The 17,326-nt window shown below is 52.1% G+C and overlaps 1 protein-coding gene and 1 pseudogene across 1 annotated transcript; both read left to right on the forward strand.

Moving 5' to 3' along the window:
• LOC134038284 (glutamate receptor ionotropic, NMDA 2B-like) overlaps window positions 1–675 on the forward strand; it is a 4,835-nt pseudogene extending 4,160 nt beyond the window's left edge.
• Window positions 638–17,017, forward strand: grin2ba (glutamate receptor, ionotropic, N-methyl D-aspartate 2B, genome duplicate a). The gene is given in 7 exon segments (XM_062454018.1): window positions 638–769; window positions 771–800; window positions 1,412–1,572; window positions 2,323–2,373; window positions 2,375–2,508; window positions 5,094–5,332; window positions 14,707–17,017. Coding segments are annotated over 7 exon segments (2,994 nt in total). The 5' UTR covers window positions 638–679; the 3' UTR covers window positions 16,996–17,017.
• The last annotated feature ends 309 nt before the right edge of the window (window positions 17,018–17,326 follow it).

Below are 17,326 nucleotides of genomic sequence, written 5' to 3' on the forward strand. Positions count from 1 at the left end.
CACACTCTGTGTCTATCAGGTACCCGGTCCATGCTCAGCCTCCCAGTGTGCCTTATGACCCAGCATAATAGGACCAAGACGTCTGTAATGAACCCACGCTCCCTGAAAACATCCCTCATCCTCACACACACCCGACAGAGAACAGGACTCACGCTGTACCTCAGCCAATCCGACGCATTATATAGCACCTGGACTTTGGCATCCACCCAATGAGCCCCTCTCGGTTTAGAGCTAGGCTGAAATACTGCTCGGAATCATTCCAATTACTTATCTGGGTTTGATTGTTCTTGTCTGGCAGAGTGGAACCAATGGGCTCGTCCCAAATAGTCAACAGCCCTCTCAGCTGACACTTCAGGCAGATTCCAGTAAACACACAAGTATTTCAGAAGTATTTCGACCTACGTTCAACTTGTGTATGCAGCATGCATCTGACAAACTTGTCTGTGGGGTGTGCACGCGCACGTGTGTGTGTATGCGTGTTATGTGTGTGTGTGTGGTTGTGTGTGCCTGTGTGTGCGAATTGTGTGTGTGTGGGTGGTTATGCGTGTTATGTGTGTGTGTCCTCCAGAACCCGGCGGGCCCTCCTTCACCATCGGCAAGGCCATCTGGCTGCTGTGGGGTCTGGTGTTCAACAACTCCGTCCCGGTCCAGAAACCCCAAGGGCACCACCAGTAAGATCATGGTGTCGGTGTGGGCCTTCTTCGCTGTCATCTTCCTGGCCTCCTACACTGCCAACCTGGCCGCCTTCATGATCCAGGAGGAGTACGTTGGACCAGGTGTCTGGCCTGTCTGACAAGAAGGTAGGTGGAGGGAGGGAGGGAGGGGTTAGAAGGAGGGAGGGAGGGAGGGAGGAAGAGAGAGGTGAGGGAGGGGTGGAGGGAGGGAGGGAGGGAGGGAGGAAGAGAGAGGTGAGGGTGGGAGGGTGGAGGGAGGGAGGAAGAGAGAGGTGAGGGTGGGGTGGAGGGAGGGAGGGAGGGGTGGAGGGAGGGAGGGAGGAAGGAAGAGAGGTGAGGGAGGGATTCATTCTTATAAACACTTGATAAAGAACTTGGATGGATGGAGGGATGGATGGTTGAGTTCTTACAAACACCTGAAAACGAACTATGATGGATGGAGGGGAGGTGGGTAGATGCTAGAATGTCTCCTTAGCGTGTTATCCTCTTTACTTTAAAGTCTCCCGCTTTCTCGTTTTCTCTCTCTTCAATCTCTGAACCCTGTCCCATATGTCATCCCTCGCTCCTCTCCTCCTGTCCTCCTTCTGGATCTACAGTCTTTATCTTTTCCGTCTGCTCTGTCTCCGCCTGTCTCATGCTGTATAATGTCAATGGCGGGGTCACTTTTCCACAGTAAAAGCTCCTAATATTGTCATTGAACTCCCCGTTCCCCCTCTCCCCCTGTCCGCCGTCCCCAGTTCCAGAGCCCTAACGACTTCTCCCCGCCCTTCCGGTTCGGCACGGTGCCCAACGGGAGCACGGAGAGGAACATCAGGAACAACTACCCGGACATGCACGGCTACATGACCAGCTTCCACCAGAGGAACGTCAACGAGGCCCTGCACAGCCTCAAGACTGGGTGAGGACAGGGGGAGGACAGGGGGGAGGACAGGGTGAGGACAGGGGGGAGGACAGGGGGAGGACAGGGGGGAGGACAGGGGGAGGACAGGGGGAGGACAGGGGGGAGGACAGGGGGAGGACAGGGGGGAGGACAGGGGGAGGACAGGGGGGAGGACAGGGGGAGGACAGGGGGAGGACAGGGGGGAGGACAGGGGGAGGACAGGGGGGAGGACAGGGGGAGGACAGGGGGGAGGACAGGGGGAGGACAGGGGGGAGGACAGGGGGAGGACAGGGGGGAGGACAGGGGGAGGACAGGGGGGGAGGACAGGGGGAGGACAGGGGGGAGGACAGGGGGAGGACAGGGGGGAGGACAGGGGGAGGACAGGGGGAGGACAGGGGGAGGACAGGGGGAGGACAGGGGGAGGACAGGGGGGAGGACAGGGGGAGGACAGGGGGGGAGGACAGGGGGAGGACAGGGGGGAGGACAGGGGGAGGACAGGGGGAGGACAGGGGGGGAGGACAGGGGGGAGGACAGGGGGAGGACAGGGGGAGGACAGGGGGGAGGACAGGGGTGAGGACAGGGGAGGAACAGGGGAGGAAGAGGGTTGGGGAGATCTTTGAGTTTGGAGGAGAGGGGGAGGGGGGTTTGGGGTAGAGGGAGGAGGGGGGAGGAGGGTTCGGGTTCCAGTTTGGAGGAGAGGGGGAGGAGAGGTTGGAGGGGTTTGGCACTAAACAGGCCCCGTCATCTCCCGTCATCCCGTCCCAACAGCAAACTGGACGCGTTCATCTACGACGCGGCGGTGCTCAACTACATGCCGGGCGGACGAGGGCTGCAAGCTGGTGACCATCGGGAGCGGGAAGGTGTTCGCCTCCACGGGCTACGGCATCGCCATCCAGAAGGAGTCCCCATGGAAGAGACACGTGGATCTGGCCATACTGCAGCTCTTTGGAGATGGTGAGGTTTCTCCAGGTTCCTCCAGGTTCCTCTAGGTTCCATCTGACAAGCTTACAATTATGAGAGCTACCTGACTGAAAATAATTCTCACTGTCTGCCTTTGGTCCAAACAAAACACGAGTCACGAGGCGAGGGAGTTGTTGAATTAGGTGTGTGTCAGAGAGAGAGTGTGTGTGGCTAGTTTATTTGGGTGTTCTCCAGTGTGAGTACCCAGGGCCCAGAGCCCTCCAGGGCCCAGTATAGTGTCCTAGTTAGAGTTGCCAGTTTAGCTCCTGGTATATCTCTACACTCTGTCAACGGTGTTTGTGTGTGTGTGTGTGTGTTTGTGTGAGTGTGTCTTTGAGTAAATATGGGTCAGCATGTGACCAAGCGGTGTGTGTGTGTCAGTGTGTGTAGTCTCTCATTCGTTTTGTATGCAGGTAAGGTATGATCCTCAATTTGTAAATATTGTGAATATGGTTTTGTGTCTTCTCTTAAGGCTTGTGTGTGTGTGTGTGTGTCCATCTGTGCCTGTTTGCAGAGTTCACGTGTGCGTTAGCTGATTGTGTATCGTTGTGCGTCGTCTCCCTGAGTCCGTGTGCGTGCGTCCGGGTGTGTGCGAATCACCTATCCGTCGTGTGTGTGTGTGTGTGTGAATGTGGGTCGTCACACGGTGCCGTCCCCTGCCTGCAGACTCTCCTCAACACTTCCTCCTGCTCCCCTTTCAATGTCACTCCGCAACGCCCCGACGTGCTCTGTGGCCTAGATAGGCCTCCTCCGGCCCCTCCTCCCCCACCCGCAGACCGGTGGGCCTGGTACAGGAGCAGGCAGCAAGCTGGTGCAGTGCAGAAGCAGGCAGCAAGCGGGTGCAGGCGGAGACGCCAGGCTTTTTTGCACCGGGGCCTGTTTGACACACAGGCTGCTAGACAGACAGACAGATGGTAGACAGACAGATGGTAGACAGACAGATGGTAGACAGACAGATGGTAGACAGACGGATGGTAGACAGACAGATGGTAGACAGACAGATGGTAGACAGACATGGTAGACAGACAGATGGTAGACAGACATGGTAGACAGACAGATGGTAGACAGACATGGTAGACAGACAGATGGTAGACAGACATGGTAGACAGACAGATGGTAGACAGACAGATGGTAGACAGACAGATGGTAGACAGACAGATGGTAGACAGACAGATGGTAGACAGATAGATGGTAGACAGACAGATGGTAGACAGACATGGTAGACAGTGCAGACAAGGTGGTCTGAGACCGCAGGGAGACACCCTTACACGTCACACACACTCACTCACACTCACACTCTCTCTCTCTCTCTTTCACACATACCCCCCCCACACACACACACACACACGCACACACACAGGCAGCCAGGAGCGATACAGACAAAGTCTGAGGCTCTTATAGGTTATTGTGTGTATATACATCGGTGCCTATAAGTATGTGTGTGTGTGTGTCTGTGTGTGTGTGTGTGTGCTGAGCCTCCTGTTGACGCTCAGGGGCCAGTGATCCCATGTGTGTGAGAGCCGTGCTGACGCAGAGCCGATGCCTGAATATATGATTCATTAAACAGCTTTATGTTTGTCCGGCTACGAACAACCCTGCAACCAGCGGCTAATTTTACAGAAGGTGACCTACTAAAGACCCGAAACCTACCCAGGACACACACACACTTACAAACACACATAAGATGTAGACATACACATACACACTTTATCCTCACAAACAAACACATGTCAATATTTGCATACACAACACACAAGCTTGCATACTGACATGTTGTGCCACGGAATGTAAGACATGTAGTGGGAAGTATGAATTAACATCTAGCCATCCCCCTTGCATGCATGCATCTATTGGCTGTTTCCACTGTGTGAGATCTACTTTGAAATGTATGATCCATCCCATACTGGGTCTATACTAGCCCTGAGTGTCCTTCCTCCTCGAGCCTCCAACTTTCTTCTCCCTTTCTCTTTTGTCTTGCATCATCCCCCCTTTCCCTCTCCCTCTCCTCGCGTTACATCATCTCCTCTTTCCGTGGTCCCTTCGCCCCCCCCCCTCCCCTCTCTCTTTATTGCTCTTATCTTTGTCTCCACTCTCCCTCCACCTCACCACCCTCTCTCCCTTTGACATTTCAACACTCTCAATCCTTTCTTCCCAATTGGCATGCGACACGCCCCCCCCCCCCCCCCCCCTCCATGTTATCTCTCTGTCTGCTCATGGTCCTGTTCCCTCGCCTCCTCCTCCGCCCCCCCTCCCAAACGCTCTTCGTCAACCATCCGTCCCCTTCCAAACCTCCCCTGCTCTCCTCCCTCTGCTCCCTCGTCCACCCCCTCATCCTTCACCCCAACACCTCCCGACACATTCGATCCTCACCTCCCTTCCTCCCGACACACTCACCCCTCACCTCCCAACACACTCACCCCTCACCTCCCAACACACTCACCCCTCACCTCCCAACACACTCACCCCTCACCTCCCAACACACTCACCCCTCACCTCCCAACACACTCACCCCTCACCTCCCAACACACTCACCCCTCACCTCCCGTCCTCCCAACACACTAACCCCCCTCCCTCCCCAGGTGACATGGAGGAGCTGGAGGCCCTGTGGCTGACGGGGATCTGCCACCACGAGAAGAACGAGGTGATGTCCTCCCAGCTGGACGTGGACAACATGGCGGGCGTCTTCTACATGCTGGGCGCCGCCATGGCGCTGTCGCTCATCACCTTCATCAGCGAGCACCTGTTCTACTGGCAGCTGCGCTTCTGCTTCATGGGCGTGTGCTCGGGCAAGCCCGGCTTCACCTTCTCCATCAGCAGGGTGAGTCTGGGGGGAGGGCAGGAGGGATAGAGGGAGGGGTGAGAGGGGTAGAGGGAGGGCAGGAGGGGCAGAGGGGTAGAGGGAGGGGCGGGAGGGGTAGAGGGAGGGCAGGAGGGGTAGAGGGAGGGGCGAGAGGGGTAGAGGGAGGGTCGGGAGGGGCAGAGGGGTAGAGGGAGGGGCTGGAGGGGTAGAGGGAGGGCAGGAGGGGTAGAAGGGTAGAGGGAGGGCAGGAGGGGAAGGGTAGAGGGAGGGGCGGGAGGGATAGAGGGAGGGCAGGAGGGGTAGAGGGAGGGCAGGCGAGAGGACCAGGGAGGGGTTAACGTAAGTCAGACAACGCTGGAGAATGGAGGGATGAGGAACAGAGAGGTGGAGGTGATCATCCAGTCCACAGGGGTGTCTGCTTCTCCCTTCTGCACCACATCGCTCTCTCCCCGCCTCACTGGAACCTTCTGCACCACATCGCTCTCTCCCCGCCTCACTGGAACCTTCTGCACCACATCGCTCTCTCCCCGCCTCACTGGAACCTTCTGCACCACATCGCTCTCTCCCCGCCTCACTGGAATGACCTGAACACTCGGAAACAGACTGATTTTTGCTGTGCCTTTTTCGGCTTCGTATTCGTATAGAGACAGGAAAGCAGGAAGAGAGAGAGAGAGAGAGGGGGAGACATGCAGGAAGTAGCAAACGATGTCCTCTGCGCTATGCCCTTCGGCTTCATTCTATGTGCCCCGTTGTAATGCATCTGTTATCACTGATCTAGACATGGCTGGACAGGATTCAGCCGGGTTGAGAAGCACATGTTTTCACCCACCCAGATCATTAGATCTGATATGATCTCACAGTATTCACTGGCAGTCAGGGTCATGACCTTCCTCCTCATCTTCCCTCCATCAACTTTACGGACGGTGGGAGAGAGACCCCTGGGCAAGTCTCCATGGCAACTTAGCATCCATGAGAAGTGTTTCCTTTATGGCACTGGACTGGTGAAAAACCAAGAGTGTGAGAAGAGGTTGTGTGCATGTGTACGTGTGAATGCATGTGTGAGTGCATCTGTGTGTGTGTGTGTGTGTGCATATGACCATGTGTGTGTGAGAGTGCCTGTGTGTGCGTGTGGGGGTGTGTGTGTGCGTGTGAATGCATTTTAACATACAGTGAGTGTGTATGTGTGAGTGTGTGTGTGTATGTGTGTGTGCTTGTAGGTATATGCGTGTGTGTGCATGTGTGTGCGTGTGTGTGTTCAAAGGGGCAGGGGGGTGTTCCCTTTCATCGTGACACCACCCTCACTTTCACGACGAAGGGGGGCAATATTTACAAAGCGATTGAGCTGCAATCAATTTCTCCCTTGACAGAGAAGGTGAAGGGGGGCTAGGAGGGTTGATTAGGGGCTCTCTCGGAAGGAACGTCACCAACCCACCTCCACCCCCCCCACACCCCCCCCACACCCCCCCTCCAGCCCGCCACCCCCCCAGGGTGTGGGTTTTGCATCCTAATTGTTTTGACATGAAGGTGGTTTGATTAACTGTGCCTGTCAAGGTGAAGAGGTGAAGGCTCTGGCCACAGGCCCCATTTAAAACAACCATTCAGACGCTCACAAGCCGTCACACGCACACCTGCAGTACACACACCCTCATTTAGAATGCAGGGAACAGTGTTGGCCACACATTAGCAAAACAGCAAAGGAAGAGAAATTGCCGTAATATTTAATAAATGTATCGTTTTTGCCTCGGTGCACAACTTTGATTATTTTTTTTGTCGGGAGTTAATTTAGTGTTATTGTGTTGGGGTGTGTGTGTGTGTGTGAACCACAGGTCTGTTGATGCTGTCTGTGTGTTTTTGTTACTCCTGGTGTGTGTGTGTGTGTGTGTGTGTGACGCCCACCTGTGTGTGTGTGAGTCTACCGTTACAGTGTGTGTGAGAGAGAGTGTGTGTGTGTGTTTGTGTACTCGGCAGTTGACTTCTCATTGGGAAGCCAGACTGGCTTCTCCAGTAAATGTTGGTGATGACATCATTATCATTTGTATGAAGCGAGCGAGCGCCAATGACGTGTTTTTCGGCACAAACATTCATTTGTACACGGCCTCATTTTCCCACACAGTCATGATCATGATGTGAAACTTCATTGCCTGCCAGTGCGACTGACAATGAACCGCCGGTTGCCAGGACAACAGCAGAAGATGGATGTTTTAGCAGCCAGGACGACCTGTGTGTGTGTGTGTGTGTGTGTGTACGTGTGTGTACGTGTGTGTGTGTGTACGTGTGTGTGTGTGTGTGTGTGTGTGTGTGTGTGTGTGTGTGTGTATGAGAGGCCGTATAGGCCATAATTCATACTTGGTCTCACATATGTAGCGGGGTCTGCTCGTTTAAAGATAGAAATACTTAATTTATCATAAAGTCTGGGGCACCACCCTAATATTGGTTTAGGACATTAGGGAATCCTATGTTTAATATGTAATAATCAGTCTCATCTTTAGGAATGAATTCGTTCTAAGAGTAGAGCCAATCGTAACATCAGTGAACACGCACGTCAAAATATCTTTACAATGAATTTATTCAAGTAAGGTAAACAGATCTTATGAAAAGTTGGATTATGGGTTTGATATGAGAGATTGGTTTCAATGAACAGAATGAAATGGTCTAACTTAAAGAAAGGCAGAAATTGTACAGTCAGTGATTACATCCTTACAAATCATAAACAGAGCTCACGCCAATGCCATGTCGAGGGGGAAAGAGCGTTAGCCATAGTTACGTTTGATCAGGGGTTGATCAATGATGTTGAGGGCGGTTTGCGCCAAAGGTCCATTTGAAGAATCTGAAGTCACAGCGCGGCTGCGCTGGGTCATGTGACTGAGTCTGCGGGATCTCAGTGAAGTCGCATTTGGAATTGCGTTTTTGGTTCTTCTGTTGAAACGTCCAGATAGTGTCGCGATCACTATAAAGTTGAATCTCAGGAGAAGCTTGGCGACGTCCTTGGAACGCCAATCCTGATGGCGTTCATGCCATGGTCGGTTTCGCTGGAGTCCGAGATTGATGGTCATCTTAGGGCTTTATACAGTTCGAGGGAGGACCCGTCTGGGGTCAGATGTGGATTGGGGGAAGCTGGGTTCTCAACTCCCCCCTCCTTCCTTCACACCTACCAAAGGTGTGATCTGATCTCTGGCTGATCATTCGATGGTTCAAATATTGTTCTGGACATCTTGGTACAGTTACAAAATATAGTTGAATGATTGTTTTATTATGATAGCTTCGTGTAGATACCAAGAATGACGTGGTTATCTTTCAGGAAGAAGGAGTTGTTACTAGAATCAAGATTTCAGTGAACACAACATTAAAACAAAGTAACAAACATAACACAAATATCCCTCTCATAATTCTCCACCTTGTACTCATGTGGTAAAGTCTCAAGAACTTTCCTCAAAAGTTCTGATCAAGGTATGTTCTTTGTTCAAATCGCCGCCGAAACGGATAGCAAATGGTCGCTGGAGACGTGTTGTCTAAATCAGGCCCTTTGAAGCTTGCAAGCTAGCAGGAGGGCTGATTTGGTAGATTGGGGAGGTCCCCCCCCCATTCTATGGTTCCTTTGCATCGGCGTTTGGTGGGTAATCAGCATACTGAGGGTGTCACAAGGGCTGATTCTGATGTGATTGAATCACTCTTCAGGTGTGGCAAGATGTTGGCTCCGTGTGGTCTTGTGGACCTCACTACACATACATGCCATGACCTCACATATATACCATTATACTCTCACATATATACCATTATACTCTCACGTATATACCATTATACTCTCACATATACACCATTATACTCTCACATACACGCCATGACCTCACATATATACCATTATACTTTCACATATATACCATTATTCTCTCACATATACACCATTATACTCTCACATATATACCATTATACTCTCACATATATACCATTATACTCTCACATATATACCATTATACTCTCACATACATACCATTATACTCTCACATATACACTATTATACTCTCACATATACACCATTATACTCTCACATATACACCATTATACTCTCACATATACACCATTATACTCTCACATATACACCATTATACTCTCACATATACACCATTATACTCTCACATATACACCATTATACTCTTGCACATAAACTGGCATACTCTCTTACACACACAAAAATACTGTCTTATATGCACCATCATAATAAAGTATGACAATATATGTAAGAGACAAATAGTATGTGTGAAACAGAAAGTTATTATATGTAAGAGAATAACAGGATGTGTAAGAGAGAATACTTATCTATGTGAGAGAATACTTGTCTATGTGAGAGAGAATACTTGTGTATGTGAGAGAGAATACTTGTCTATGTGAGAGAGAATACTTGTCTATGTGAGAGAGTTTGATTGAAACGGAAGGCAGTTTGATTGAAAAGGAAGTAGTACTGAATTCTCAGTTCCTGATTGGCTTACACATGAAGAAGGATTTGGGGTAGATGTAGCTAACGCCCACCTTCCCTATCAAGACGAGACTGAGTGACATGATAAGATGGCAGAGAGTGGGCGGCTTAATGAAGCCATTGGACTCATTAATAACATTTTATTAACATTTTATTAACATTTTATACTCCAAATGCTGCGGCGTTATTGTAGGGAGGACAGACCCGTTCCTGAATTACGTTTTTACAGTTATTCCTGGGGAAATTATGCAATTAAATTACATATTAACTATACTAAAATACTTGTGCACAATAATATTTGCTAAATGTAGACGTTTTTAAAGGTTTTTAATTTGACCTCGAAGCCTTTTGTGAAAATGAGGCTAGTTTCACGACAGCGACTTTGGATGTATACTAGGCTACTTTAACATGTTAGCTGATTAGCCAGTACGAGTGAGATATGTATACAGTCACATTAACAAACCTCTTCTTTGTAAACTTAAATACGATGGGAACACATCACATTAACAATTCCAAAACGCACCACACGCCAAACAATTTTTTTTGTCAAGCGTCTCTAAACTCAGATTCCGAGTCGGATCCATGAAGCTTTCGTTGCAGTGAATGGGTGCGGGCACTCATCGGGCATAGGGGCCTACACTCAAATAGGATCTTAAAAGTCACAACTGGAAAATGTTGTGAACAGATTGACATCAAGTTCAGTTTGTGGCATTGAAGTTTAGGTTAATAGCCAAGGGTGTAAAGACCACTCGGCTAATTAAAGACGTCAACGGTTAAAACCCCAGTGCCACGGGACGGTATTCACACAGGCATTGGCTTTAATTTAAATGATAGTTTGTTTCATCAATTGAAAAACTGATCTAGGACTTTTGACTCAAGTAGTGGGGGTCGGTATAGCTTCCTAAACAACTATGGAATTCTACATTTGAGTTTTTTAGTGGATTTGCTTGAATCGTTGTCAGAAATGTTGGAATCAAAGACGACAGCCATCCACAGTGGCTATTTCTAACGCTAACGATGAAATGCGCCGGCTCTTCAGTCCTGGATCAGGTGCATCACGGAGCGGCAGCAGCACTCTGTCAGGAGTCTTAACCGAAATACTGCGGAGTTTGATATTGGGATTGCGCCATCACTTGGCTGGCATTAAGACGAGCTCCTGACAGAGTGCTGCTGCCGCTCCTTGATGCACCTGATCCAGGTCTGAAGAGCCGGCGCATTTCATTGTCAACGTTAGCGTTAGAAACAGCCCCCGCGTATGGCTGTCGTCCTTGATACAACATTTCTGACAACGATTCAAGCAAATCCAAATCCTGACGCCTTAGGATTTGGAGTATGCAAAATGTTATTGATGAATCCATCTTGTCATGTCACTCAGTCTCGTCTTGATAGGGAAGGTGGGCGTTAGCTACATCTACCCCAAATCCTTCTTCATGTGTAAGCCAATCAGGAACTGATAATTCAGTACTACTTCCTTTTCAATCAAACTGCCTTCCGTTTCAATCAAACTCTCTCACATAGACAAGTATTCTCTCTCATATAGACAAGTATTCTCTCTCACATAGACAAGTATTCTCTCTCACATAGACAAGTATTCTCTCTCACATAGACAAGTATTCTCTCTCACATAAACAAGTATTCTCTCTCACATAGACAAGTATTCTCTCTCACATAGACAAGTATTCTCTCTCACATAGACAAGTATTCTCTCTCACATAGACAAGTATTCTCTCTCACATAGACAAGTATTCTCTCTCACATAGACAAGTATTCTCTCTCACATAGACAAGTATTCTCTCTCACATAAACAAGTATTCTCTCTCACATAGACAAGTATTCTCTCTCACATAGATAAGTATTCTCTCTTACACATCCTGTTATTCTCTTGCATATAGTAACATTCTGTTTCACACATACTATTTGTCTCTTACATATATTGTCATACTTTAGTATGATGGTGCATATAAGACGGTATTTTTGTGTGTGTAAGAGAGTATGCCAGTTTATGTGCAAGAGTATAATGGTGTATATGTGAGAGTATAATGATGTATATGTGAGAGTATAATGGTGTATATGTGAGAGTATAATGGTGTATATGTGAGAGTATAATGGTATATATGTGAGAGTATAATGGTATATATGTGAGAGTATAATGGTATATATGTGAGAGTATAATGGTGTATATGTGAGAGTATAATGGTATATATGTGAAAGTATAATGGTATATACGTGAGAGTATAATGGTATATATGTGAGAGTATAATGGTATATATGTGAGGTCATGGCGTGTATGTGAGAGTATAATGGTGTATATGTGAGAGTATAATGGTATATACGTGAGAGTATAATGGTATATATGTGAGAGTATGATGGTATATATGTGAGGTCATGGCGTGTATGTGAGATCAAGTATGAATTAAGGCCTATACGGCCTCTCATATGTGTGTGTGTGTGTGCGTGCGTGTGTGTGTGTGCGTGTGTGTGTGTGTGCGTGTATCACCCTGCTCATCATCACAAGCCCTCGTCACGTTCCCTAGGCGATTGTAAGCCAACCAATGGGGAAGCGATGCTTGATGACGGCTCCGCCACGGGCCCAGCATCTTCCACTCGATGAGCAGCACAGCCCCGCCCTGCACACACACACACACACGCACCTCTTACTCCGTGCCACAGCACCTCTCGATTGATTCTGCCTTTTAATTTCTCTGGCATCATCCAATAAACGTTATTATCATTGCCGCCATTAACATTTAAGCCCGCGAAGCTGAGATGTGTCACGCCTGGGTGGAGGCTGGAGGCCGCAGGGGGCTTCATGAACCGCTGACCCCCCTCACCACCCCCCCTCCTGGGAGGGAGGGTGGTGAGGAGGGGGGCTCCCTAGCTGTGCCCGCCTCCGGGGAACACCTGTGACACTTCAATTCATTACATTGATTTCTTAAACACACATACTCGCATAATGAGTTTGGAAAAAAGTTTATGAATTAGGTGTGCAGAGCTTAATCAAAGCTTCTTCTTTTTTTCCCCCGGCTGTCCGATTTGCGTCGTGCTTGTGGTAGTGATTTACGTAGTGCTTAAAGACCCGCACGCGCACACAGTCCCACAGACACACACACACTGTCACACACACTGTCACACGCTTGGCTCATCGCAGGATTGGATCTTAAACCTGGCGTGTCCTCTGTAATCATGTATAGATTTTTCCGGTCCCTCTGCGGTCTGGTATTTGAATAACTCACCTTCAGGGCTGGAACTAGTACAGCCCCGCAAGCACACACACCCATCAACACGCACGCACACACAGACATCACATCCTGACTAAACAATGGCTGCCTTCTTCACCCACTAGTCTGTCAGTGTTTGCTGTACGTGGGCATGCGGAAGGCATCAGCCTCTAACTTGGAACACGTCCAAGAGGCAAAGGCACGAAGGCTGTTTCGTTTACTCATCCATGTCGCTGTGTGTGTGTAAACAATGCAAGCTGAGCTGCATGTAAATCCTGACCCGGTCTGTGATAGGTCCACGCCCCGTCGCTACCGGAGCCAAGGGCTGAGAGAGTGTTCCCCGACGGGATGTCAACAAGGGGGTGAAAGGGGCCAACCAAGCCAAATAGGGAGACTTTCCTTCTCTGACTGTCATCCTTTTAGAAGGAGAACAACAGATGGGGGGGCAGCCGAGAGAGAGAGGTAGAGAGAAAGATACAGAGAGAGGGAGAGAGATACAGACAGAGGGAGAGAGACAGAGAGAGAGAGACAGAGATAGAGACAGAGAGAGAGACAGAGAGGGTGACATCTAGCAATATCCAGGAGTGAAGAAACAGTCAAGCATGCAGCTGAGGAGAGAGGGAGACGGGGCGAGATAAGGAGACAAGCTTGTTTGAAGACAGGGAGAGAAAAACCGACAGACAGGAGCAGCCCAGAGGAGACAGGAGGGGTGCTAAGGTACACTAAACTAACTCTCTGCGCCACAGCGAAGGATATCCGCCGACGAGAGCATCGTCAGGCCGTCTGTCCTCACGTGACTCTGACCCCCAGCCTGGTTCAAATGCTGGCACCAGCAGTGACGACCTTGTCACCTCTGACCGGTAATGACGTCCGGAGGCTTCCATTAACGCCGCCATCATCTGGCGACTGGTGAAGGAGCCTCGGAAAATCATTGGGTGTGATTGATTCGACGCACGGGGCCATCCTTCACGGATGGTCCTGCGAGTAGCCACGCACTGGGATGTTGATCTGGATATCGTCTTATACATCAGCGGATGCAAATGGCGCCGTTTGTCTTTCTGTCGTTTTGCATCCTTCCCCCCCCTCTCCCTCTGCCCCCCATATATAATAAAGTGTTATTCGACGTTATTACATCTTGGGGTGGTTGGGGACAGCCCACCCACCCCAGGGTTAGGTGTTTTTTGTGTATTTTTTTATAGCTGCCGCTGGCTATTTTGATGATATTGATTACATAGTATTGATCGTCCGAAGACCCACAGGTTTTACTGCTTCTCTCTCGTTATCAATCACCCTTTACCCATCCTCTTCCCTCTCTCCTAGCATTCTTACATAATTTCCCTCCCCTCCCGCAGTATGGTCTGCAATGTTACATTTCTAGCAATGACTAAGGAGACCTATATCTGCGGTTTATAATTTAGCCAGTTGGTTACCTGCAACTCTTTTGAAACCGCAGTGGTTTCTGTCTGGACATCAGTTGTACACCATCCTTGGGTTCTTTCTTCAGCTCTGACACGTGTTGTCATATCTGTGTCATGTTCTGTCGGGCTTTTGTTTGGTTTTGTGAAGCCAGAGGGGAATTTCTGACCCCCCCAAAATTGTTAACATAAGAATAGACAAAGGCGATTTTTGTTGTTGTTTCTTTCTCTGATTCGCTTTTACCATCCCGCCCCCTCTCTTCTCCCCCCCCCCTTCTCCCCCCACAGGGTATCTACAGCTGTATCCATGGTGTCCAGATCGAGGAGAAGAGCAGCTCGGCCCTGGACTCGCCCTCGGCCACCATGAACAACACCCACTCCAACATCCTCCGCCTCCTCCGCACCGCCAAGAACATGGCCTCGCTGTCCGGGGTCAACGGCTCGCCCCACAGCGCCCTGGACTTCATCCGCCGCGAGTCGTCCGTCTACGACATCTCGGAGCACCGCCGCAGCCTGGCCGGCCACTCGGACTGCAAGCCGTCGTACCTCCCCGACGACAACATGTTCAGCGACTACATCAGCGAGGTGGAGAGGACGTTCGGGAACCTTCACCTGAAGGACAGTAACCTGTACCAGGACCACTACCTGCACCACCACGGGGGCTCAGCCCTGGGGCTCAGCGGGCCCCCTGCCAACCGCCCCCACAGCCTGGGCAGTGGCAGTTCCCTGGAGGGGGGCATGTTCGACTGCGAAAGCCTCGGCGGAGGGGTGGCGCCCATCTTCACCACGCAGCCGCGCTCGGCGCTGACGCACCGGAACATGAGTAAGTTCGACCTGATCTCCGGGCAGACTCCGCCCTCCGGCCAGAGCTTCAAGGGCGGCCTCCCCGACCTCTACGGGAAGTTCTCCTTCAAGGGCGGGGCCTCCAGCTCCGGGTACATCCCCGGGCACGAGCGCTACTGCGGAGGAGGCGGCGGAGGCGGAGACGACGGCAACATCCGCTCGGACGTGTCCGACATCTCCACGCACACCGTCACCTACGGCAACCTGGAGGGCAACGCCAAGAAGCGCAAGCAGTACCGCGACAGCCTGAAGAAGCGGCCGGCGTCCGCCAAGTCCAGACGGGAGCTGGACGAGATCGAGCTGGGCTACCGGAGGAAGCCCTACCACATCAGCCACCATCACTACCACGGCCACCGCTCGGCCTCCCCGCCACTCCCGCCCTCCGAACGGAAGAGGGGCGGAGGGGGAGGAGGAGGCCCCAACGGAGGAAACCCCTCCTCCTACCTGTACAGGGACAAGGAGGGTCTGAGGGATTTCTACCTGGACCAGTTCCGCCCCAAGGAGGGCGTGCCCCAGTGGGAGCACGTGGATCTGACGGACGGGCCGGGGGGGAGTGGCGGCGGCATGGGCGGGGCTAACTGCACCAGCCTGGTGTCGGTGGAGGACTTCCTGAAGAGCGGCAAGCCCAAGAAGTTAGAGTCCAAGGGGGGAGGGGGCGGAGCCGCCGGGGCGGGGATGTCCGGTGGCGAGTGGGAGTGCCGGAACTGCCGCGCGAGCGGGAGCAAGCAGATGTCCATGCACGGGGGCGGGGGAGGAGGGTGCGGCGGGTCCTCCGGGGTGGGGGGCGGCGGGGGCAGTCGGCCCAGCTCGGCCTCCTGCGTGCGATGCGAGGGCTGTAAAAAGACCGGCACCCTGTATGACATCAGCGAGGACAACAACCACCTCTTGGAACAGATGGGGGGAGGGAAGGGGGGAGGGCAGCCTCAGGGCCAGCGCAGGAAGGGGGGCCTGGGGAAGCCCCTGAGGCGGCAGCACTCCTACGACGCCTTCGTGGATCTCCAGAAGGAGGAGTCTGTGGGCATGGGGGGCGGGGTCATGGGCGGGGTGATGGGCGGGGTCGGCGGGCAGATGGGCGGGGCCGGGATGGGCGGGGTCCTCCCGCCGCCCCGTAGCGTGAGCTTGAAGGAGAAGGAGCGCTACATGGATGGCGCCAGCCCCTTCGCGCACATCTTCGAGCGCCACGGCGGGTCAGAGCGCGACCGGGACCCGCTGTTCTACGGAGGCGGCGACAGCCGCAAAGGGGCGAGCTCGCCGTTCGGCCTCTTCCGGGGCGGCGAGGGTCTCCACCGCCGATCGGTGGGCGAGAGAGACATGAGGGACAGGGATAGGTCGATGATGGAAGGAGGCGGAGTCGGGGGAGGCTACCCGCTGTCCAAGTCTCTGTACCCCGACAGGGCCAATCACAACCCGTTCATCCCGACCTTCGGCGACGACCAGTGTCTGATGCACGGAGCCAAGCAGTACTACATGAAGAAACAGCAGCAGCAGCAACAACACACGCCCAAATCTGTCCGCTCCGACTTTCGGGGCTCCGTGGGCGTGGCCTCCTTCCTGCCGGCGCCGGGGTCGGCGGGGGTGATGTCGAACATGGCGCCCCGGTTCTCCAAGGAGCAGTGTCTGGGTGGGATGGGGAACCACCACGGCTCCACCCTCGGGGTGGGCCCGCCGAGACCGTTCAACGGCAGCAACGGCCACGTCTACGAGAAACTGTCCAGCATCGAGTCGGACGTGTGAGAGAGGAGAGGGGTTAGGAGCAGTGGAGATGGGAGGAGTGAGGGGGGGAGAGGAGGTGAGGGGTTAGGAGCAGTGGAGATGGGAGGAGTGAGGGGGGGAGGAGGTGAGGGGTTAGGAGCAGTGGAGATGGGACGAGTGAGGGGGGGGGGAGGAGGTGAGGGGTTAGGAGCAGTGGAGATGGGAGGAGTGAGGGGGGGGAGGTGGTGAGGGGTTAGGAGCAGTGGAGATGGGAGGAGTGAGGGGGGGGGAGAGGAGGTGAGGGGTTAGGAGCAGTGGAGATGGGAGGAGTGAGGGGGGGGGAGAGGAGGTGAGGGGTTAGGAGCAGTGGAGA

Source organism: Osmerus eperlanus, chromosome 2, assembly GCF_963692335.1.
Source record: "Osmerus eperlanus chromosome 2, fOsmEpe2.1, whole genome shotgun sequence".
Lineage (NCBI taxonomy): Eukaryota > Metazoa > Chordata > Actinopteri > Osmeriformes > Osmeridae > Osmerus > Osmerus eperlanus.